This window comes from Arachis ipaensis, chromosome B7, assembly GCF_059453495.1.
Source record: "Arachis ipaensis isolate K30076 ecotype BB chromosome B7, ASM5945349v1, whole genome shotgun sequence".
NCBI classification, from domain to species: Eukaryota; Viridiplantae; Streptophyta; class Magnoliopsida; order Fabales; family Fabaceae; genus Arachis; species Arachis ipaensis.
In genome coordinates, this window is record NC_142442.1 from 2,136,607 (window position 1) to 2,159,302 (window position 22,696).

At 32.0% G+C, this 22,696-nt stretch overlaps 3 protein-coding genes and 1 pseudogene across 3 annotated transcripts; 3 read left to right on the forward strand and 1 right to left on the reverse strand.

Annotated features, from left to right (window-relative positions):
- Positions 1–1,949: 1,949 nt before the first annotated feature.
- Positions 1,950–7,442, forward strand: LOC107609168 (putative DUF21 domain-containing protein At3g13070, chloroplastic). Its single transcript, XM_016311022.3, has 14 exons — positions 1,950–2,970; positions 3,434–3,531; positions 3,630–3,723; positions 4,115–4,192; positions 4,343–4,446; positions 4,727–4,808; positions 4,915–5,054; positions 5,147–5,225; positions 5,333–5,396; positions 5,740–5,831; positions 5,956–6,021; positions 6,232–6,348; positions 6,599–6,772; positions 6,936–7,442. The coding sequence occupies exons 1-14, from the start codon at positions 2,383–2,385 to the stop codon at positions 7,173–7,175; spliced, it is 2,016 nt and encodes a 671-aa protein (XP_016166508.1). The 5' UTR covers positions 1,950–2,382; the 3' UTR covers positions 7,176–7,442.
- A 588-nt stretch (positions 7,443–8,030) lies between these two features.
- On the forward strand, positions 8,031–11,304 carry LOC107606440 (receptor-like protein 7; annotated as a pseudogene).
- A 920-nt stretch (positions 11,305–12,224) lies between these two features.
- On the reverse strand, positions 12,225–13,313 carry LOC107606439 (uncharacterized). Its single transcript, XM_088493408.1, has 3 exons — positions 13,167–13,313; positions 12,952–13,120; positions 12,225–12,706 (listed from the first exon to the last, which is right to left on the reverse strand). The coding sequence occupies exons 1-3, from the start codon at positions 13,311–13,313 to the stop codon at positions 12,225–12,227; spliced, it is 798 nt and encodes a 265-aa protein (XP_088349534.1).
- Positions 13,314–14,982: 1,669 nt separating this feature from the next.
- LOC107606438 (putative leucine-rich repeat receptor-like protein kinase At1g68400) lies at positions 14,983–21,703 on the forward strand. The gene is made up of 4 exons (XM_021106724.2): positions 14,983–15,031; positions 15,986–16,023; positions 18,729–19,821; positions 21,018–21,703. Exons 1-4 carry the CDS (start codon positions 14,983–14,985, stop codon positions 21,701–21,703), a joined length of 1,866 nt encoding a protein of 621 aa, XP_020962383.2.
- The last annotated feature ends 993 nt before the right edge of the window (positions 21,704–22,696 follow it).

A 22,696-nucleotide genomic window follows, 5' to 3' on the forward strand; every position in this document is an offset into this window, starting at 1 on the left:
GTTTATTAAAAGGGTGATCTCTTTTTATTAACATTCATTTAAATTGTTGTAAAAGCAGACATAACAGATGTGAGATTGAACAAGAAAATATGAAAGCATGAAGCAAACTTTTCAAGTAATGTTACATTTTTTTTCCCCAAAAAACCAAGATATATGGAAATGCATTTTTATTACTTGTGGCAACAGGACAGGTTGGGTAAGAGCATATTTTTGTCCTATCTAACTCTACCTCGTCTTTTAGCTAATGGTTTGTATAGAATTTGTTCTCTGTTCTGCTCTTATCTGTGAATAGTAAAAATTTATACCCTAATCTATCTTATCGCTACATGTCTTTATTAATTATTAAAATTTAACAAATAAAATTAAATTTTAAAATTTATTTAACCATAATTATATACATTATATAAATTAACTTAAAAATAATACAATATCTACCTCTATTTGTGCATAGTCACTACTCACCATGTGACTAATTTTTTTTATATGAAAAAAGATTGTGCGTGATTTATCATCCTGAATAACTAGTATGTTTTTCTTTGATATGGATTTTATTATTTTTTATTTTTTTCTGATAGATGCTATTTTTTCTTTACTCTTACTTCTACTCTTCTTTAAACTCTTAGTCTTTCAGTCACAGCCGGTGATAAATGGGAATACCCAATTCTTTTGTACTTCTTTATGGAAACACTTTTATTTTATATTAATAAAATAATATTTATTTTTGAAAAAAAAAATAACAAATCGGACCTTTAGATTTAGAGAAATAGAAAAATCTAAGGGTCAAATTTTATAGTGCACAAATAAAAAAGTTCGATGTGTTGAAATAAATTTTTTTATTATAAAACAAATCGAAGGATCCGAATTAAAATTTAAAATTTTTTAATATTAAAATACAAATTTGAGAGTGACCATTATTTAAAAACATCATTGGAAGCCCAATAAAAAAAATATTAAAATAAAAAGCGTCACCATCCTCTCCAAATTTCTAAGAACTATATATTGAATGGCATATGGGCATATTCTGTTATAGCTGCTGCAGTTCAATTCGTCTTTGTTGTTTCCTAATTAATTGGAAATTTCTCTGCTTCCTTGGCGGAACAATTATTTCTTTTCGGGTACATAGCAATATAGAAGACTATGCTCTTCAATAAACATGGAATTTTGATCTTGATCCCTATCATGTCCGTTTTCTATGCAATAATTCAAGATTTGATTTATGTAAAACCACTTTGTTTAGCATCCCGAAAACGTTAATTACATTGCTTGTCCCCCCAAAAAATCGTTATTCAATATAAGAATTGATACCATAGGTAAAAAGTAATCTTTATATGTAATGATAACATGATATAAGTACTTTTTATAAGATAATATTTAGTACTCCAAAAAAAGATTTTAATTGAGTTATTACTCTTAAATCATTTAGAATCATATATGATCGCATTACTTTCAAGTATAATAGTGGAGAAATAAAGTTTATCACTCTTGATTATCATAAAAAATCAGCCATTTAGTCACTTAATTAATTATTTATATAAAATATATATTAAAATATAAAAAATACATTAAAAATAAATTAAATAACATATATGTTTATACAAATACATAATAATTAATTTTTGATGTGTAACATAATATTTTTTTATATATATTATCACATTTGTTAGTCGTAAAATGATGCTTAAAAATATAGTATTTTTAATACTTTGATACTATATAATATTATTAAATAATAATATAAATATTTTCAGTTTATTTTTTTGTCCAAAGAATATTTCCATGTTAATTATTTATTAACATAATAATATACTATCAGATAATTAGTTGTTTACTATATAAGAAAATTAATTTTTCCATACATAATTTCAAATCAAGTGTTATTTCAAATTTCATTATTTAAAAAATCTCTACTAAAAAATAAATCTTTTTTTTTTTAAAAAAAGGAAAAAACTAAAATCAGCAGAATCAGCTTCCGAAGTCCACCAACCAAAGCTGCCACTTGCTGTGGCGAACGAACTCAGCTAACAAAGACAAAGCTCCCAACTTTGCTTGAAACCTCAATTCTCATACTTTCGAACCCTAATTTCACACCCCCATTCTTCAAATTCCACAATTTACTTCCAATAGAACCCCAACATTCAAAGAAAGGAGAAATTTTTTTCCTTTATATTGTGTTTTCTGTTCTGTTCTTATTCGCTTTTATTTTTCCCAATTTTTCTAGGTTGTTGCATAACATAACCTTCTTTTTGGTTGCATATCATAACAATTTAGATATATTTGTTTTGATTCATTTGGGAAGTTTTTCAAGTTGTTTCGCATCAAAATTTGATTTTGATTAGTGGGGTGTTCTTAAGTTTTTATTTTTGTTATGAAATTTGTTTGGGGATGGCACTTGAATCATTGGTTATCGGTCACAAAGTGTTCCTCACCGGCTGTTCTAGATTACCTTATATTGCACACTACAATCGCACAAAGAGAGTTCCAATCAGAGTTGTTTCCACAAAAGATAGATACCCTTCTTGTCCCTTGGTGTCAAATTGTTTTGACCCTTGTAGTTTTGGAAGCTTTTTTATGGTTTCTAGTTATACGAAAGATGATAGAAGGTTGTTTGGTAGAGCTAGCTTGAGGTGTTTGGCAAGTAGTGGCAATGACTGTTTTCAAGAGAAAAATGCTGTTTCCAAAGTGAATTTGAATTTTGTAAAGGGATTGATGAAGAGTGGGGTGATTCTGGCTGCAGCAGTTTGTGGGGTTTTGGTGTTTGGATGCCCGCGAGTTTCCGCCGTCGAAGGTGTAGTGAATGCTGGTTATGGTGTTATTGGACAGAGCATACTCTTGCTTAGGAACACTTGGCCTAAGGTCTTGCAGGTTCTTCGTATATTTAAGGAGCAGGGGTTGATATTAGCAATCCTTTTGGGGCTCTCAGCATTCTTCTCTATGGCAGAGACTTCAATTACTACACTTTGGCCTTGGAAGGTATGTTCCCTTCTCTATCTGTTTGCTTCTCACATTATGATTTATTTGGTTTTCATTTATGCGATATATGGTTCTAGAAGTTATTGAGCTACATGTTTGGCAAGATTTGACACAAGAACACAATATTAGGTATACATTACTTTATATGCATCTCTTTGTGCCAATGTCAAAAACCTAAGGCCACAAATGTAGGAGGCAAAGTGGAGCTTAAGTAACTTGGAAGCCATTGGAGTAGAATGCTAGTTAAAGTCTATCAAAATATCAATATTTGATTGTATTACTGGTTTGGCTGTATAGTTTATGAATGAATACAACAGTGCCTCTTAACTGTCTGAAGAGGGCATATAGTTCTTTTTATATGAATGCCTTTTTTTATCATAAGATTTTTTTATTCCTTTTGAACACTGTTTCTGCTTGTGGTTTGAGCTTTGAAGTCTGATCATTGTTGATGACAATATCTAAGGTTCGTGAATTGGCTGAAAAAGAGTCAGAAAATGGCGTCTTCAGATTGCTTCGGAGTGATGTTACTCGGTTTCTTACAACAATACTTATCGGCACAACGTATTTCCCCCTCATTGTTCTTAGTAGTGATAAATATCCATTTTCTTTAGTCTTAGTTATGATATATTTTTAATGTTAGGCTATTATGTTGTACTCAGTGTTGTGAATATTGCGGCAACTGCCTTGGTTACAGATGCTGCAACAGCAATGTTTGGGGAAGCTGGTGTCAGTGCAGCAACAGGAGTGATGACTGTATGTTTATTTATTTATTTATTCTTTCTTCAATGTTTGAGGAATCTTTCCCAGGATTCCAAACGAGCTTAAATGGTTTTTATGCATAGATCTGATAATAGGAAACTCATATCCTCCGGGTCCATTCTTTCACTATGCCTACTCACTGTACTTTAAACTAGTTAACTGTTGATTACAAACTAATTTTTCAAAATTCTATAAAAATCAAAGGAAAAAACTTCTTTGTGTAAAGGATTGGATGCTATATTCAAAAACCGTCTCTTATTCATGTTTCCTCTTACTTCTTTTTAAGTATAATATCTGTAAATGCACCTTGTTTTGCGCTCCTTTTTCCCTCATAACATCTCATTGTTTCTTTTTTTTTTTTTTGTTTCTTTTGTAACTAAACAAGGTTGCAATTTTGCTTCTCACTGAAATCACTCCAAAAAGTATAGCAGTGCATAATGCCACAGAGGTGGCTCGGTTTGTGGTATGTTGTAAATTTTTTGCCCTTTCTTCTATAATCTTTGTGAGCAGAAATGTTCCTGATTTAAGCATTTGTGTTTATTTTGCATGTTTTCTGTTTTCATGCTTCTTTTCAAATTCTTTCTATAACAAATATTGATTATAATGTCTTTAGGTCAGGCCAGTGGCATGGCTTTCCTTGGTATTGTATCCTGTGGGGAGAGTTGTTACTTATCTTTCAATGGGGATGCTGAAAATGCTCGGCTTAAAAGGAAGAAGGTCTGCTTGAAAGATATCTAGGAATTAATCTTTTCTTATCATATTGTATCTATTACTTCTTTTACGTCTTTTTGAAGTTTCGTGACATCTAATCTTAGTTTGTATGCAAAATTTTAGTCCCTTCGTCACAGGAATGGTGTTCTTTTATTTGCATCTATACTCCATGATAACTCCATTTGACTTTTAATCTGGAAATTATGATATTTCTGAAACGGCATGCACACTTGTTGGAGCAATCATTGTCGACAATAGACTAAACCATCATTGTTTACTTTACCAGTGAGCCTTATGTAACTGAAGAGGAACTAAAATTGATGCTAAGGGGTGCAGAATTAAGTGGGGCAATAGAGGAAGAGGAACAGGTAATGGATTTTGGGTTTAATATTCTAATTGCACTTTGGTCCATTTTTTTCCCTCAAAATTCAGTCTTTTCCCATTTATATGATGAGTATATATATATAATTACAGGATATGATTGAAAATGTATTGGAAATAAAAGACACACATGTGAGAGAGGTTATGACGCCACTTGTTGATGTTGTTGCAATTGATGGAAGTTTAAGCCTTGTAGATTTTCATCATTTGTGGGTCACACATCAGTACTCGAGGTATTTAATTATTCTCGGCCTTCAAATTTGCAATGATAGTTCAAACTACAAAGAGTTTTGTTACCAATGTGGTAACTGGATATGTTTAATAGGGTACCTGTTTTTGAGCAACGTGTTGATAATATAACGGGAATAGCATATGCAATGGATCTGTTGGATTATGTTAAGAAGGTTGGGAGATTTTCTCTCTTACTTATTGTTAATTATAAGTGCTTTGCCTATTAATGTTATCCCCCAATCTCATAGTTTGCAGAATTATAATCTGTTTGGTTTTGAAGGGCGATTTGCTAGAAAGTACTACAGTTGGAGATATGGCTCACAAGCCTGCATATTTCGTACCCGGTAACTTATTCTATCTTGTGTTCGCACAAAATATACTAGAGGTGATAGACACAAACAAGTTCAGTAGGTTTAATCATATGATTTAATTTTGAACCGTCTTTACATTTTAAATTCGGTAGTTCATTTGAAATTATATTATGACTTCGTGCTATATTTGCTTATAACATTTTGAGTGTTATGAAAATGGTAGTTGAGATGTAAATCTCATCCTTAGTGTAAATCAGTCAATTTGTGGTTTTATGAAGCTATTGGGTTATGTTTGATAGCAACACACTTATATCTGTTTTATTGATTTAGAGTGTTTGGTGAATACATTCTTATTAGTTGTTACTGGTATTTTCAGATTCAATGTCCGTTTGGAATCTTCTTAGAGAGTTCCGAATCAGGAAGGTTCACATGGCTGTTGTACTTAATGAGTATGGCGGAACTGTGGGGGTATGTGCACACAACTCCCGAATCCAGCCAACCCCAATACATACTCTCTCTAATCTGCATATAAGTTCTAGAAGTCTTCACCTTGTGATGCTTACGGAATCTATATATATATTTCTATTTACAGATTGTAACTCTTGAAGATGTTGTTGAGGAAATTGTTGGTGAAATCTTTGATGAAAATGACTCAAAGGTAAGGCTTAGTATAAGTCATTGCACTCGATTCAGATATTAGTGGCTTATTACGCATTTCTCGCATTATATGTAGGCTATTATTAGCCTTTAGCTTTTTGTAGTTCTTACTTGTTTAAATCTTTATGGCCACAACTCTTTGCTGCTTAATGATGAGATGCTGATTTACCATAAGAAAACTTCTTTATGTACTTTCGGGGTGATTCTACAGGAGGAGATTCAGAAAAAAACTGGTTACATAGTAATGCGAGCTGAGGGCGTATTTGACGTTGATGCAAACACATCTATTGATCAGCTCTCTGAAGATTTGAACATCAAGATGCCAGAGGTTCTTTACTTTTGTTTTACATATTTATCTTCAGCATCTCAACTTGTTAATAGGTCTAAAACAAAAGATTAAATAGTTTGGGGATTTCACATTAGAACTTAGAATATAATTGGTATGAACCAATTCTTTTAAAAGCTTAAACTATTATTTTTTTGGTGACTAAAGCTTAAATGTGCTTATTAGCAGTATGGTAAATCTGTTTTAGAATTTCAGGTCTCTTAATATATATAAGTTGCTGCTACTATTTCAGGGTCATCAATACGAGACAGTGTCAGGCTTTGTATGCGAAACATTTGGATACATCCCAAGGACAGGTGAATCGATCAAAGTGTCTCTTGAACGAGAAGATGAAGATGATGATAATGAGGAGACCAAGTCTGACAACCAGGACTCGAAAGAGAAGAACCAGATTTTTAAACTCGAGGTAATCAATTTGTTGCTGCCTGAAGATTCTCACTCAAAATCTTAGCTTGTGTTTATCGAATTTAGAGTGTGTGGAAATAAGCAAGTTCAATGATACTGCAAAACTATAGTAATTTTTTTCACCCGGTAGGTCTATTTTGCAACTATTTTGTATTTTGCTGCAGATACTAGCTGGAAATGCCAGAAAAGTGAGCGCTGTTCGGTTCGAAAGGATAAATGGTGAGGATGAGATGCTGGAGGCCAAAGAAGTAACTCACTTTGTCCCTAAAATTGTGAAGAGAAAATGGAATAATGGTGAGGACTCGGACGATGCAGATTACGATGGAGATGCATTTGCGAAGAGACCGCAGCACGAGATTTCTAGCGAGTATATAGATGATCAGGAAAATTCTGACAGAGATTAAGGTTCACTCTTTTCATTTTTTGTTCTTCTTTAGATCTATTTGGCATGTTTTGGTGCCATTTTTGCAACACCATGTAAGATGGGAAGGTACATATTGAAAATGAGAATCAATAATGTGAACACATTCATAATTTTGTTCAAAAGGGAATGGGGGGTGTTTACACCAATAAGCCTTGTAACTCAATTGAGATTAGCCCTTTTTGCAAGTTTTGAAATCATGGGTGTGATGATCATCATCATAATGAGGGATTGATCTTCTTCTACTTAACTCCTTTATCAATTGTTTTGCACATTTAATGTCAATGTACCTCCAAAAGAAAACTCAGGTGAAATTTTTCATGAATTAGTTTGTGTTGAAACTTTGTAGTGCTAAACGGTAGAATCAAGTGAAAATGTTGAAACTTTGTGTTGCATGAAAACAGATTCGAGCAAAGTTAATCTTAACATCCCAAAATGGTGCAACTAAAATATAGCAAAGTATCTAAAAGTATCACTAGAATTATATTGAATAGAGAGAACAAAACGTGCTTGAATATCAATATTTTAGTATGACAAAATGCTCATTGAGATATTGAGTCAAAGTTTATCTCCCTTAAAAGAAAAAGGTCTTTGTTTCCGTGTGGATCCCCCGCCTAGGTTGCTATATAATATAGTCTTATGTTATTATTATTTCTTTGTCGTTTTACTTACTGGTATCCAAATCCAACAACTATTTGGTGTTCATATTGCAGAGCTAGCTGTGCAGCAGTAAAACTATGATCATATATAAATTGTTAACATAACCAATATTAAAAAATGTTCATGTGTGTTTGGTTTAGAGTAGAAATAATGTACTTAAGATTAGTTAATTGGATTGCATTGCATCTTAGTTGGCTATAAATCCTCATTAGTTGCTTATTATTTACCATTATATCATTCATGCCTCTTTTCTTCAGTCCCCAGTAAACCAGTTTCTGTTGAACCAAATCAATATCAGGCCATGGGGTCTCTTTTGTTGCTGCAATTTCAAATCATTTTGTGTCTACATCTGTTCTTCACTTCTTTCTCTTCGTCTTCGTCTTTGTCTCCGCCTTTATGCCATCCTGACCAAAACTCTGCCTTGCTTCAACTCAAGAACTCGCTAAAAGTTGATGGATGGGAAAATGGAACAGATTGCTGTTCGTGGCCTGGTGTCACGTGTGAATCCACGTCCGGTCACGTGATTGGTCTCGACCTCAGCTGGCGTGGGCTTGAAGGTAAAATCAATTCTACAAGTAGTCTTTTCCATCTTACTCATCTCCAAAAGATCAACCTTGCTCAGAATGGTTTCTATGGTCCTCTATTACCATCTCAGTTTGGCGGGTTTGTGAATCTTACACACTTGAACTTGTCTTGGTGTTCTTTTGAAGGTGATATTCCTTCTGAAATCTCATATCTTTCCAATAGTCTCATTAGATCTCTCAGGTAACTTAAATCTAAAGTGGACAGAAATCACTTGGAAGAGGCTGCTGCAAAATGCAACAGCTTTAAGAGAGATCTTTCTAGATTATACAGATATGTCATCAATTAGTCTAAGTTCTTTGTCTTTAATCACCAATTGGTCTTTCTCTTCGGTTACTCTTGGTCTTAGTAACACAAATATAACGGGGTATTTGACAAGTGATATTCTTTGTTTGCCCAATCTTAAAGAGCTGCATCTATATGGAAACACATACCTTCAAGTCCATGTTTCTAGATTGAATTGCAATGCTTCTGTTAGTATTTTGGATCTTTCATTTTGTGAGTTCCAAGGATCATTGATCCCTTCATCTTTCTCTAATCTCACATATCTCACTTCTTTGACTTTGTTTGATTGTGGCCTTAATGGTTCAATTCCCTCTTCACTTTCAAACCTTCAACATCTCACTCACTTGGACCTTTCATCTAATAGTATCGTCGGCTCGATCCCATCCTCATTTTCAAACCTTCAACATCTCACTTACTTGGATCTTTCAAACAATAATCTAACTGGTGCAGTCCCAGCATCTTTTTCAAAGCTAGAGCTTCTCACTCATTTAGACCTTTCATCCAATGAACTCAATGGTTCAATCCCTTCATCTCTTTGGAAGCTTCAAGATCTTGTTGTCTTGGATCTTTCTTACAATGAACTAAGTGGTCAACTTCCAGATATATTTGGTGGGCTAAACAAACTGCAAACTCTTAATCTTGGGAAAAACAAAATACAGGGAAAGTTGCCATTCTCATTGTTTACATTGACTCAACTTTCCATCTTGTATTTTTCTTCTAATAAATTTGAAGGGCCCTTACCTAATCAAATAGCAGGTTTTTCAAATCTGACTGAATTATATCTGGATGACAACTTGTTAAATGGGACAATTCCTTCTTGGTGTTTATCTTTGCCGCTTTTGAAACATTTAAACCTTTCAAGTAACCAATTCACAGGAAATCTAAGTGAAATCTCATCTTATTCCTTGCTGTACTTAAATTTATGCGGCAACAAAATTCATGGAGATATTCCACAGTCGATTTTCGACCTTGTGAACCTCACTGAATTGTGTTTGTCATCAGATAACCATGGTGGTTTTGTCAATTTTCCACTCTTCTCCAAACTTCAGAACTTGAGGTCTCTTACTCTTTCAGGCTATGAATCAATATCACTAAAATCTGATGTCAATGCCAATTACACTTTCTCCAATTTGAAAATGTTGCACTTATTTTCCAACACCATACTTGACTTTCCAAAGTTCTCAGGAAAATTTCCGAGGTTGCTCATACTTGATTTATCCAATAACAATCTCCAAGGTGAAATGCCCAAATGGATACATGATTTGGATTCTTTATATCATTTGAACCTCTCAACAAACCAATTGACATCAATAGAAAATTTCTCATGGCATGGCCTGCAATACCTTGATCTTAGTTCTAACTTGATGACCAATGAAATTTCATCCATCTTATGCAATATAAGTTCTCTTGAGGTTGTCGACTTGTCCAACAACTATTTCACAGGAACAATTCCACAATGCCTTTCCAACTTATCATATCTTGAAGTTTTGGATCTACGGATGAACAAACTCTATGGCACTTTGCCAGATACGTTTTCCATGAACAGCAACCTCAAAACTTTGAATCTGTATGGAAATCAAGTAGAAGGCCAATTGCCTAAATCTTTGTCCAACTGCACAGAACTGGAGGTTTTAATTCTTGGCAACAATTGAATAGAGGATACCTTTCCCTACTGGCTTCAGAATTTGACATCTTTGAAAGTGTTGGTCTTAAGAGGCAATAAGTTTTATGGTCCTGTTGGTAATAACTTGACAACCAAGCATCCATTTCCAAGTTTAATTATCTTTGATGCATCTGGCAACAATTTTAGTGGCCTGTTGCCAAAAGACTTCATTGAGAATTTCCATGCCATGAAGAATGTTGTTCATGCTGAAGTGGGAAGTGTTTTGAGTTACATGAATAGTCGCTTTTACTCTGCAATAAGTTATGAAACTCAACCAGAGTATGCTAACTCATTGATAGCAACACTTAAAGGGGTCAGCAGAGCTTACACAAAAATTCCAACCATCTTTGTATATATTGATTTGTCAGAGAATGAATTTGAAGGAGAGATTCCAAATGTTATAGGAGAGCTTCATGCACTCATAGCACTCAACCTTTCCCATAACAAACTCATTGGTTCTATTCCTCAATCCATGGGATTTTTGACAGAACTTGAATCATTGGACCTCTCATCGAATATGCTCACAGGTCGGATCCCAAATGAATTGACCAATCTAAACTTTCTTGGGTTCTTGAATCTTTCCAGCAACCATCTTGTAGGACAAATACCTCGAGGAAGACATTTCGATACATTTCAAGAGAATTCCTACCAAGGGAACATGGGGTTATGTGGATTTCCATTGCCAATACAATGCAACAAGATCCTTGAAGAAGAACCTTTATCCTCTCCAACCAATCAAGCTGAAGAAAAATTTGGATTTGGTTGGGAGCCAGTGGTAATAGGATATGGATGTGGAACTGTGTTCGGAATAGGATTGGGGTGCTGTGTTTTCTCCATTGGAAAGCCTCAGTGGCTTGTCAGAATCTTTGGAGGGAATCCTAACAAAGAGATGAAAAGGAAGAGAGTAGCAAGAACAAATTAATGGATATATGGCATAATAGATGCATGTCTTGTTGCACACTTCTTGGGACCATGAAACACTGTCAAGTTCTTTTGGCATGTTTGGTTGCATTGTAATACAAACTTGTACTAGTATTTATATTTTCTAGTGCTTCACATCTCAGATACTTTGTCACAATAGCATACCTTTTATAAATAATACATATTGAACTCTCTAGTTATTAATGTAACGTAATCTTAGCCTCATGAAAATTCTATAAAATATTTTTTAATATTATATTTGTTCTTTTTTAGTATTGTAAACAGATAAGAAGTACTATTATTGGACACAACCTTTTAATTCTAGAGAACAACCTAATCGAATTGATCAATTAAGTGATTAAGAATCAAAGTATGTAAAGTAGTACTATTACTGCACGAGAATTAGTAATTTTTATCAAACTATTTTAGATTGTCATATTAAAAAAAGAAGGAAAAAACAATCCGATTGTATTGGAGATATTCCTAATAGTTTTTCAATTGTTCTAACAAAATTACTAAAAAAATGAACAATCAATAAATTATTAAGATCATTGGATTAGATAAAACAGTGAGAATTCAATTCGATCACAAGTTGGTTACAAATAAAAATTAGTTGCTCATATATACAGCATGCATAATAATGATCGTAGATTATCGATAATTTGACATCTTGATAGTTGTTCTAGATACTTTTGGAAGGTGCAAGTGAAGAGGTTTTGGACCAAGAAACTCTCACACATATATAGGCTTTGAAAACAGAATTCACTTGCAAGTTGCAACATATCTTACAACTATATGACAAGTACTTACTTTAAATACCGCCAAGATTTGTAGACATCCACAAAGTAAACAAAAGTACCACACCAAATCAAATAAAACATAAAAAAAGACAAGAGCACAAGACATAAACTTATTACAAATTTACATTACAACAAAAAGCTGAAACAGAGTTGTTCTTGCACGCCGGCGGTTTCCACGGCTCCTCCTTTTGGTCCTTTTACCTCCAAAGAGGACCACGAGCCATTGAGGCTTTCCAATTGAGAAAACACAATATCCCAATCCTATTCCAAGCACCATTCCACATGCATATCCTATTGCCACTGGTTTCCAACCGAATCCAAATTTGTCTTCAGCCTCAGAAGATGGATATTGTTTCAAAGGGACATTGTTGCATTGAATTGACAATGGTAATCCGCAAAGCCCCATGTTTCCCTCATAGGAATCATTTGAGAATGTATCAAACTGTTTTCCTTGAGGTATTGATCCCTCAAGATGATTGTTGGAAAGATTCAAGGACTCAAGAAAGTTGAGATTGGTCAATTCAGCAGGAATATTCCCATCAAGCATATTTGAGGAGAGGTCCAATGATTCAAGGTTTGTCAAATTTCCCAAAGAGTGGGGGAGTAGGACCAATTCGGGGAGAAATCAAATGAAAGAACATAAGATGAGAAGATACCACATCCAACTCAAAACCTTAAGGTGCTAAATTAATGGGTCTCTCATCTTATAAACTCCTCACTCTTTTTTGCTTTCTTTGATGTGGGACTAACTTTAACACTCCTCACGCTTACAACACTAACAGAAATGTCATCAGCCATCGAGTTGAAACTAAGATCAAGGTAGACAAGTTGATACCATGGGAAATGGACCATCGATGTAAAATTGTTGTGTGAGAGATTCAAATAAATTAATGAATCCATACCATGTATCCATTTGGGCACTTTTTCTTGAAGACTATTGTTGTCCAATTCAAGAGAATATAACTTTGGAAAGTTTCCTGAGAATTCCAACCAACCAGTAATGTTGCTATAAACCCACTGCAGTACCATCAAACTGGAGAAAGTGTAATTAACACTGCAGTACCATCCTTATTCCTGTACCAGCAAGACTAAGAGTAACCAAAGAGAAAGAGAAAGACCAATTGGACAAAGGGTTTGATGTTAAGCTTATTGAAGACATGTCTGTTTCATCCAATACAATTTCACGCAAAGCTGTTGCATTTCGCAACATTCTTTTCCAAGTTGTTTCTTTCCACATCAAATAAGAATTCCCAGAGAGATCAAGTGATTGTAATTTGAAAAGGCGTGAGATTTGAGAAGGAATATCACCTTTGAATTCACATTGAGATAAATTCTGTGTTAGTTTATTTTGGTACTCTAGACATATGATACTGTGAGACACTCTTAACATTTTAGATATATTTTACATATTTTGTTCTATATATAATCTTTTGCAGGTGTTCCTTAATGCCAAAAGGGGAGGAAAGTTGTTGAAAATTGAAATCATAAAAACAGGGAATGAAATCCATATGGATTTATAATTATCCTTGTTATAAATATTGTGGCTGCCTGGTTGTTAACATGCTTCCTTGAAATGGATCTACCTTGCTTGCTACAATAGGAATAGGAATAGGAATAATCTGAATCATCTTGGTAAACCTACTTGCTGAATACTTTATTTTTGGCAGTCTCTTTAAGCATTAGGCATGAAAATAATTGTTGAAAATTATTGTGATCATGCCATGATTAAAAATATTTTCTTACCATAAGTATGATTGCTCTGAATTAATTGGAAAATCTTTCAAAACAGCAATTTACTTTCAAAGATAATTTTTTGGATTATGTGGTGAATTTGAGCAGAAAATCAAATTATTGATAACAAATGAGTTTTGATTATCATCCAATTCTGCTCATAAATCAAGCCATCAACATCTTACATTGAATATGTTGAATAACATTGTTGCCTTAGCCTTGATAAAATTATTACAGGTATAAAGTTTCCATTGGTAAAATAGCATATATTAAGGGGAAGTCTTGTGACAATTTGAAAGGGGGAGAAATACAAATCTTCAAAGGGAGTACTCTATACTCTAATTCTTTGATTTCTTTCCATTTCAATTTTAATAATGTTTGTCATCAAGGAGGAGATTGATGAGTTTGGAAAACTCTAAATTAATATTTGTGATGACTAAACATTATTAAATTAATTACAAAATTATTAAATTGATTTTTCATTTGACATATGTTAATCAATAATTTTGTGATGCAGGTTTATTATTAGGCCGAAAACTAAAAGAAACATTGCAAGCCCAAAATCAAGATCTACATTCAGCCTGATTTAAAGTTTCCTATATTATATGGTTGAATTGATTGTTATATTACTTGGGCCAAATTGATCCATTATTGTTACAAGTCCAAGTTAATCATTTTTTGCTATACACCCAATGCATGATCCGAAAACAATTAATCAGGAAAGCAAATGTTATCGTTGCTTTATGCCTTCAAGGGATCTCACACTTCACTATGTGATGGAATTCAAATTTCATTAGAGTAAAGTTAATAAATATATAGGAACTATGAGAGAGAAAGTTTCATTGATTTGATGGTCTTATGAAAGGCACGCTACCAAGAAACAAAAAGGAAGTGGACATTTAATTTATCTTGTCTAAATCCTTTAGTTAATGTTCATATCTTCCTTTTTTCTCTCTCTGCTTCTAACCTTCGGTCATAACACAGAGAAACCATGGAAGCTAAGCATAGCCACCGAAGAGAAAAAGAAGCACGCAACAAGGCCATCAAAATGATGGCACGAAAAAGAAAAAGAAAAGTATGCTGTGGCTAAGATTCTCATTACTTGTGGTAAGATTTTGTGATGAGATCTTAGCCTCTTCATACCAAAAATGGTTGAAGAAGATCTCGGCCAGCAAGGAGAAGATCTTGGAGAAGATGGCTTGTCTCTGATTCTGCTCTAACATCACAGGAAGTAGCTAGAGTGGCTACGTGATGGAAGAGGCAGAGATTGGAGCAGATGAAGTTATCATCATCATGAAGCATCAAGGGCTAGAAGTTCATCTTGGAGAGCAAGAAAGAGATGAAAGGCTCGGATTGATGAAGAGTGGTGACCAAGGAAGGACTAGAGGTAATTGCATGTTGAATTTTGCATGGGTTATCTCTTCTCTCTCTCTGGCCGAACCGGTTTTGTTATGAAGAAGAAGACTATTGGCTTGGTTTGTTTGGTTTCAACTTTGGAGGGTTCTTCCTATAAGTAAGGGTGAACAGTTAGGGTTGATTCAAGGAGTGAGAGTGCAAAAGCACATGGTTCTCATAGCTCTCTAAGCTGACAGAATTTTTTCTCCTTCAATGTTTTATGTTTTGTATTTTTCTATTTAATTTTGTCATGTCTTGAGTCTCATGGAAAAGGTAAATAGTGAGATTTGTATGAAAAAGCCATAGAGCAGAAAAAGGCAGAGAGTGCAAAATTAAAAGAAAAAGCCATAGATGTCCTTAGAGTTCATTTGTTCATCTATGTTGTGTTTCATGATTCTGTGGGAATCCCCTTGTAAGTTGGGTTAGCACTTTATAGTCTGTAATCAAGAAGATTATAGTGAAATTCCATCATTATTGTAATGGAGACTGGATGTAGGCTGCCTTGCACTTAGCAGCTGAACCATGATATATCTTGGTATAATTTTCTCTTTCTTCTACTCCATTTCTGTTTCTGCTGCCCAGGAGATAAAACTGAAAATATCTCGTGCTGACTGACGAGACAAAAAAGAAAAGTCTCGTGGCTAGGGACGAGACAAAAGAAAAAGTCTCGTGGCTAGTCACGAGATAAAAAGACAAAAAGTTTCTAGAAGTGATTTCAAAGGTCAGCAAGTATTATCAAGCAAAAAGGGGGCTAAGATTCAACCCCCCTTCTCTTAGCCACTGATAACCATCAAACACTATTATATAAAGAAGTATTTAAAAAAAATATCAATACAAAATATGATAATATTAATGTGTTTTGTCGATTTTTTGCAAATCAATGATGGTTCGACATCTAATGGTTTGAGAGCGGAACATATTCCTTTTTGCAGGTATCAGTTCTCTAGAAATGCATCAAAGTGTCTTCGATTAGACAGAAATTAGGAGTAAAAATAAATTAAAATTTGTTAATCAAGAAAAGAAATGAAATGAAAAACTAAAGCTTTCGAAAAAGAAATGTGCTGAAACAGAAAGATTTACATTGAATTTGAAAAGAAGCGGTAAGGTGTCTTTGACTGAATCAAAGGGCTTTGACATGAAAATTTAAAATGCAGAAATATAAATTAAACAAAGGAGATTAAAAGTACTTGAAAGATAAATTTATTGGAGAAAAGTAAATTGAAAGAATAAAAATACGGAAGGAATCCTACAGAAAAATAACTCGATCGCAGACTTAGGAATTCTCTGGGATATGAGTGTGCTTAAGTGTTTTTTATGAGTTAAAGTTTCAACCCTAATTCCCTAAAACTTCCTAGTATTTATAATCTACTTTTGGTAACTGACAAGTAATTACAATTAATTACAAATTTACAACTTTAAATGCTTTCTCCTTGGTAACTATTCCTGCCTTTTGATTGTACATTTCTCTTGATTTTCTCGCGTGACGAAAGTCTTTAACTTCTTCACTACTACATTTATTCGAATAACTTATTTCGATTGCCTGACTCGAATACCTCATTCGATCTGACTCACTCGATTTATTAAAAAATCTTAAAATCGAACTCGTATCAAAAACCTTCATCTAACACTTGTGCGTGTGTCTTTTAAAAAACTGCTTATACTTTCGACCGCTTTATCACTTCAAATCGTCTACCTTTGTCGAAAATATTTTTCGACCAACATAAAGATATTAATATCCAACAAAACATTTTCTCCCCTTCACTACCGAGGCACAGGATGTGTATGACCAGTCATGTATGTAGACGTAGTATATATATATATAAACAACGATATATACTTAGCTTTCTTTTATTTATTTATTTATTTTCTAATTTTTTATAAGGGAAAAATCCATTTAGAAACTATGGCCGGCACACGTTGATGAACTCGATGTATATTTATTGCCATAACGTGTACACCCCTCTATAAGATGATGCATTTACTTTATTGTATAATGTCTTAACATATTTATTAAATATAATGGTTTTCCTATTTATAAAAAATATAAAAATAATTATAGTATTTAAAATTTTTATAATATTACATACATCAAAATTAAAGATATTTTAATTTGTTTTATATTATCAACGCTAGTAAAATCCTAAGCGAAATGTCAATAATAAACAAATATATAAATTAAATAAAAACTCTTTTTTATATGTGGCTGTGAGAGGAATATGTTCATTATTATATTATAGTTTTTGATGGATGTTTTACCTTTTCTGTAGTTTATATAGTTAAATTGCGTGAAGGTAACATCTTCTCTACGTTAGATTTGAACACTGCTACATCAATCTTACCATATTCATATAGATGATAGATCCACGTAATTTAAATATTAATTAATTTTTGTGAATCACTACGGTTTGAATAACTATATATGCTTCGATTATATAAGTTTTCCTATCATTAATAAATAATAATATATAATAGAAGCCTTTTAAGTTTTTTTATTAACATCATTATGGTAACCTATCACCACTTAGTTATGTAACTCAACTTCAGTTACATGCAAATATATTGAATATTTACGTATAATTATTTTTTTTATGTAAAATTAATAATTAAAAATTATTAAATAATTTAATAATTTTAATTAAATTATTATATAATAATTCTTAATTATTAATTTTATAAAAATAATTATATATAAATTTTTATCCGCAAATATAGATAAAACATTAAAATTGAATGTATGTTGATTCGTTCACCTATCATAGACACATTTATTTGTATGTTTCACTAATAATGTTATTATAAGTGTATTGCTAATTAACAATATATGAATTATTATGTATTATGTATATTTATATTTATATAATTTTTTAACTAATTAATCAGTCATTAATAAAATAATTAATCTGTTAATTAAATAATTAAATATATAATAAACAAATAATCAAATTTATTTACGGTAATATAATAATTTTTTAAATAAAATATTAAAATTTTTAGGTGGAAAACTCAGGTGCAGTTGATTTCACGTGAAGTTGATAGTTGAGAGCCGTTAGATAAAAATTTAGTCAAATCAGTCATACCATCTAACGACTCTTAACTATCAACTTCACGTACAATCGATTGCACCTGAGTTTCTACCAAATTTTTATATGCAATAATTTATTAGTGATTTATCTTTAGTATACACGTAATTCGATCGAATGTACCATTATTATTAAAATATGTTTTTCATATAGAATTCAATTATATTATTATGCATGGAGATTATCGAAGTATAACGATAATAACAAGCATTATTAAGCATGTTACGGGAGAAACTAAGAAGAGACAAGTCATTATCTAAGTGCTCAAATATGCATCCATGATCCATTCAAGGTAGATCACAAAAACAATGAATTTTACTATGTTTCCCATTTCAAGGATCCTGTTTTTCTTTGGTGTTCTTCTTCTTCTTCTTCCCTTCTTTGGTGAGTCTAATAAATCATCATTAGAATATGATCCTTTCTTCAATTTCCTTAGTGCTATTGACCCCAAAAATGTTCTTAACATAAGTAGTAGCAATGTTATTATTGGTTCATCACCATGCTTGGTCAACTTGAATACTAATAATAATAATAATAACAATGGTGTTATTATTATAAGATGCAACAAAAATGCCACCAATATTGTTGAGATAAGGCTTGAGAATTTGAACCTTAGTGGCACAATTGATGCTGATTCTCTATGCAAGCTTCAAAAATTAAGGGCTCTTAGCTTAGCCAACAACAACATCAAAGGCAAAATCCCACACTCAATTTTGCATTGTACAAGGTTGATGTACCTAAATCTTACAAGAAATCAATTGAGTGGGAATGTACCTACTAGATCCTTAGCCAAGTTGAAATTCCTCAAAAAATTGGACATATCCAACAACAATTTCATCCCAATTAAGCATAATAAGTTCTCTACATATTATGTGACACCAAATATCAAAGATGGGACAAAGGGTAGTATTGTAAATTCATCACCATATAATGATACCTCAAATAATGGTAAAGAAGGATCATCATCTCCAATAATATCTATGAAATTGTTAATACCATTGATCTTAGGGCTTGTAATTCTTTTAATATCACTTATCTTTGCCGCCAAGAAATTACCAAAGCTATGTAGAGAGGGAATAATAAAAGTACTAATAAGAAGTCATCAAGTTTCTCCATCATCACAAAAGTCCATAACAAGTGATCAAATGGTGAAGAAGGGTGGTTTAGAAGATCATTCACCATCACTAGGGCTTGTGTTCTTTGTTGAAAAAGAAGAGAGGTTCACCATGGAGGACTTGCTTCGCGCCGCGGCGGATCTAAGGAGTGAGAGCTTTTGTAGCAGCCTATACAAGGTGAAGCTTAATAATGTGGAGAATGATGTTCACTATGCTGTGAAGAGGTTAAAGAATGTTCAAGTTTCTTGTGAAGATGAGTTTGGAGAAACATTGAGGAAGATAAGCAAATTGAAGCATCCAAATATTCTTCCACTTGTTGGCTACCGTTCTACTAGTGAAGAGAAGCTTGTCATCTACAAATATCAAACCAATGGAAGCCTCCTCAATCTCTTGAATGGTAACTATATTTTAGTTAATATAACATTACAATTTTTTCTCTATTTTTTATTTCTTTCAAATGTTGCATTGCATAATAATAACCAAGTAAAAATAATGCAAAATATGTCAAGTGTATACAAAAAATTAATTATTAAATTAATTATTTGTATATAATATATTTAAAATATAAAATTATATTAAAAATATGTAAAATAAATAACGCATGTATTTATACATAATAAATATGTATAATAATTGATTAGTTGGCTAATTTTTTATTAAGACCGTTAAAATAGATTAAAGTTTAGTTTGGGTAAACAGTTTAATTAAATTTTTTTTAAAAAAATAGTTTAAACAATAAATTATTATATTAAAAGTAGCTTATAAATAAGTTATTTTGTATTTGAAATTTTAGTTTTAAAAGTGTTTATTTTATAAAAATGTGATAAAAAATAGTAATATTATGAGAGAAGTAATTTTTTTTAACTTTTCTATAAGCTCCTAAATAACTTCTTAGAAAACTGCAATTTGATTTTAAAAATTACACCAAACATTAATACTACTACTTTTTATAAGTCAAAAGGTCAAAAAAATTACTTTTGAAGCTTTCCAAACGGGTCCTAAATTTATTGGACTAATTCGTTTATCCATTTCGATTAACCACATTAACTCGTGAATTAAATGGGCAGTTTTTTTTATATTTTTTTTTAAATTAGTATTTTTAGTCAATATTTTTTTATTCAACCTGAAAACTTGACCCATATACGAAAAAAAAAATCCATTATTTATTTAAATTTTTGATCTAAAAATAATATTTTTTGTTAAAATATTTTTTAAAATTTAAAATAAAAAGATAAATAAATCAATCCATTAAACTTGTCATAAATTATATGAGCTGAAAAAATTATGACCCATGAATAAAATAAATTTAAATAAAACAGATCATTTAATCCACAGACTTACTTAAACAAAAGAGACCTAAATAACTCAATTTAACCCTTTAACAATTCTATTTTTTATGTACAAATAACATTTTTTAATATCACTGGTTTGTTGTAAAGTCAAATATGATCTCTTCAATTTATATTCTTTACAACATATATAATGGTTTCTGTTCATTTATTTCAGTAAAAAATCTTCATAATTTATATTACTTCATTTTTTACCTTCTATATTAATATTCTCTAGTCACAAAATTCTTTATTTTGCAAGCAGATTACATAGCAGGTAGAAAACATTTCCCATGGAAACTGCGTCTCTCTATAGCATGTGGAATTGCAAGGGGTATGGCCTTCATATATAGGAAGAAGTTGAATAACAATAACAAAGAAGAAGAAGAAGAAGATGATTCCATTATTCCTCATGGGAACCTCAAGCCATCAAACATACTCCTCAATGAAAACAATGAACCACTCATAAGTGAGCATGGCCTAACAAAATTCATGGATCCAAATAGGTCCGGGTTCCTCCTTTCCTCTCAGGGATATACCGCGCCAGAAAAATGCATTTCTGAAAAATCTGATGTGTATAGTTTTGGCGTGATCTTGCTCGAGTTATTAACCGGCAAGAGCATAGAGAAAACCCGAATCGATCTCGCGAGATGGGTTCGATCTATGGTAAGGGAAGAATGGACCGGAGAAGTGTTTGATAAAAAAGTTGGGCCAAATGAACATCAATGGGCTTTTCCAATATTGAATGTTGCCCTAACTTGTGTTACAAGGTTCCAAGAAAATAGGCCAACCATGGGAGAGATCTTAGAGAGGATTGAAGAGGTTATGGATGAACAAGAACATCAAGAACAAATTGCTTCTTCAAAATGTTGCTCTAATGGATCCAAAGATTGTTGTTCACTCCACAAAATCATTCCTGATACATGGGATTCACCAGGATCCAATTACTAAATTATGTTATTATTTGTACCATTTTTAAAATAATTTTTTTAATCATTAAAAAAATTATTTTAAAAAAAATGTACAAATAATGACATTACTTGTTTACTTTTTAATTTTTGACTCCACTAAACTCCAATTCATTTGGCATGAACTAGGTATATAGTTCGTCCACCTTTATCTTATAATAATAAGCATGAATATATAGTGCAACATTTTAGGTATATATATATCTTTGTAATAATATATATTACATGCAGATATATATAGACATATATATAGTGTTTTATCTTGATTAGGTGATGTACATGTACTATAATCTTATGTTTCTTTGTTATAATAAATAAATATATTTTTGCTATGTAAAATGCAGCTCAGCACATTAGAGTCAACGCATATATATAGTGTATGTCTAATTATTTTATATATAAAAATTTGTGATTTCAACAGTAGGCTAATTTTTTGTTTTATATTGTTTAAATATATGTGTAATATATTGTTATTGGAAGATTTGGTGTTTTTTTTATATGGTGTTTTATTCAAATCGGACCTTTGAAAAAAAATAAACTACAAATCGGAGGGTCCGATTTATTTGAAGAAAAAAATATATTACAAATTGGAGGGTCCTTTTTGTATTTTGTATTTTTTTATTTTTTAAAATAAAAATTGGACGGTTCGATTTTAACATTAAAATTTTTTTTATTTTCGAAATCACAAATCGGACCACCCGATTTCTGATTGTTGGTTTAAAAAATGAAACAAATCGAAGGGTTTGAATTATTTAAACCATACCAACGTAAAATTCATCTCTTCTCACATCATTGTGAGATACACTCCTCTCTCTCATGAAAAAGAAAAAGCGGCAAAGGTAGTAGACCGCTGGTTTTTTTTTTAATTAAAAAAAAATTAGGTCAAGTGAAAATGTAGACAGTTGTTGATGATAGTTTGATTGTATAGAATCTTAGTTACATTGCTTTTCTCTTCGGAATAAATGTTTGATTTAAT

What these genes read in the sequence shown, in the direction of transcription:
- LOC107606439 (XM_088493408.1), bottom strand. Translation starts at nt 13,313, where the DNA reads ATGTTGCGAAATGCAACAGCTTTGCGTGAAATTGTATTGGATGAAACA. An exon ending in CTGGTACAGGAATAAGGATG is followed by an intron (nt 13,121 to 13,166) that starts GTACTGCAGTGT and finishes ATGGTACTGCAG; the next exon opens with TGGGTTTATAGCAACATTAC. An exon ending in CAACAATTTTACATCGATGG is followed by an intron (nt 12,707 to 12,951) that starts TCCATTTCCCAT and finishes AATTGGTCCTAC; the next exon opens with TCCCCCACTCTTTGGGAAAT.
- LOC107609168 (XM_016311022.3), top strand. Translation starts at nt 2,383, where the DNA reads ATGGCACTTGAATCATTGGTTATCGGTCACAAAGTGTTCCTCACCGGC. An exon ending in AGTATGGCGGAACTGTGGGG is followed by an intron (nt 5,832 to 5,955) that starts GTATGTGCACAC and finishes TTCTATTTACAG; the next exon opens with ATTGTAACTCTTGAAGATGT. An exon ending in ACCAGATTTTTAAACTCGAG is followed by an intron (nt 6,773 to 6,935) that starts GTAATCAATTTG and finishes ATTTTGCTGCAG; the next exon opens with ATACTAGCTGGAAATGCCAG.
- LOC107606438 (XM_021106724.2), top strand. Translation starts at nt 14,983, where the DNA reads ATGGTTGAAGAAGATCTCGGCCAGCAAGGAGAAGATCTTGGAGAAGAT. An exon ending in AGAAGATCTTGGAGAAGATG is followed by an intron (nt 15,032 to 15,985) that starts GCTTGTCTCTGA and finishes AAGGGGGCTAAG; the next exon opens with ATTCAACCCCCCTTCTCTTA. An exon ending in TAGCCACTGATAACCATCAA is followed by an intron (nt 16,024 to 18,728) that starts ACACTATTATAT and finishes GAATATGATCCT; the next exon opens with TTCTTCAATTTCCTTAGTGC.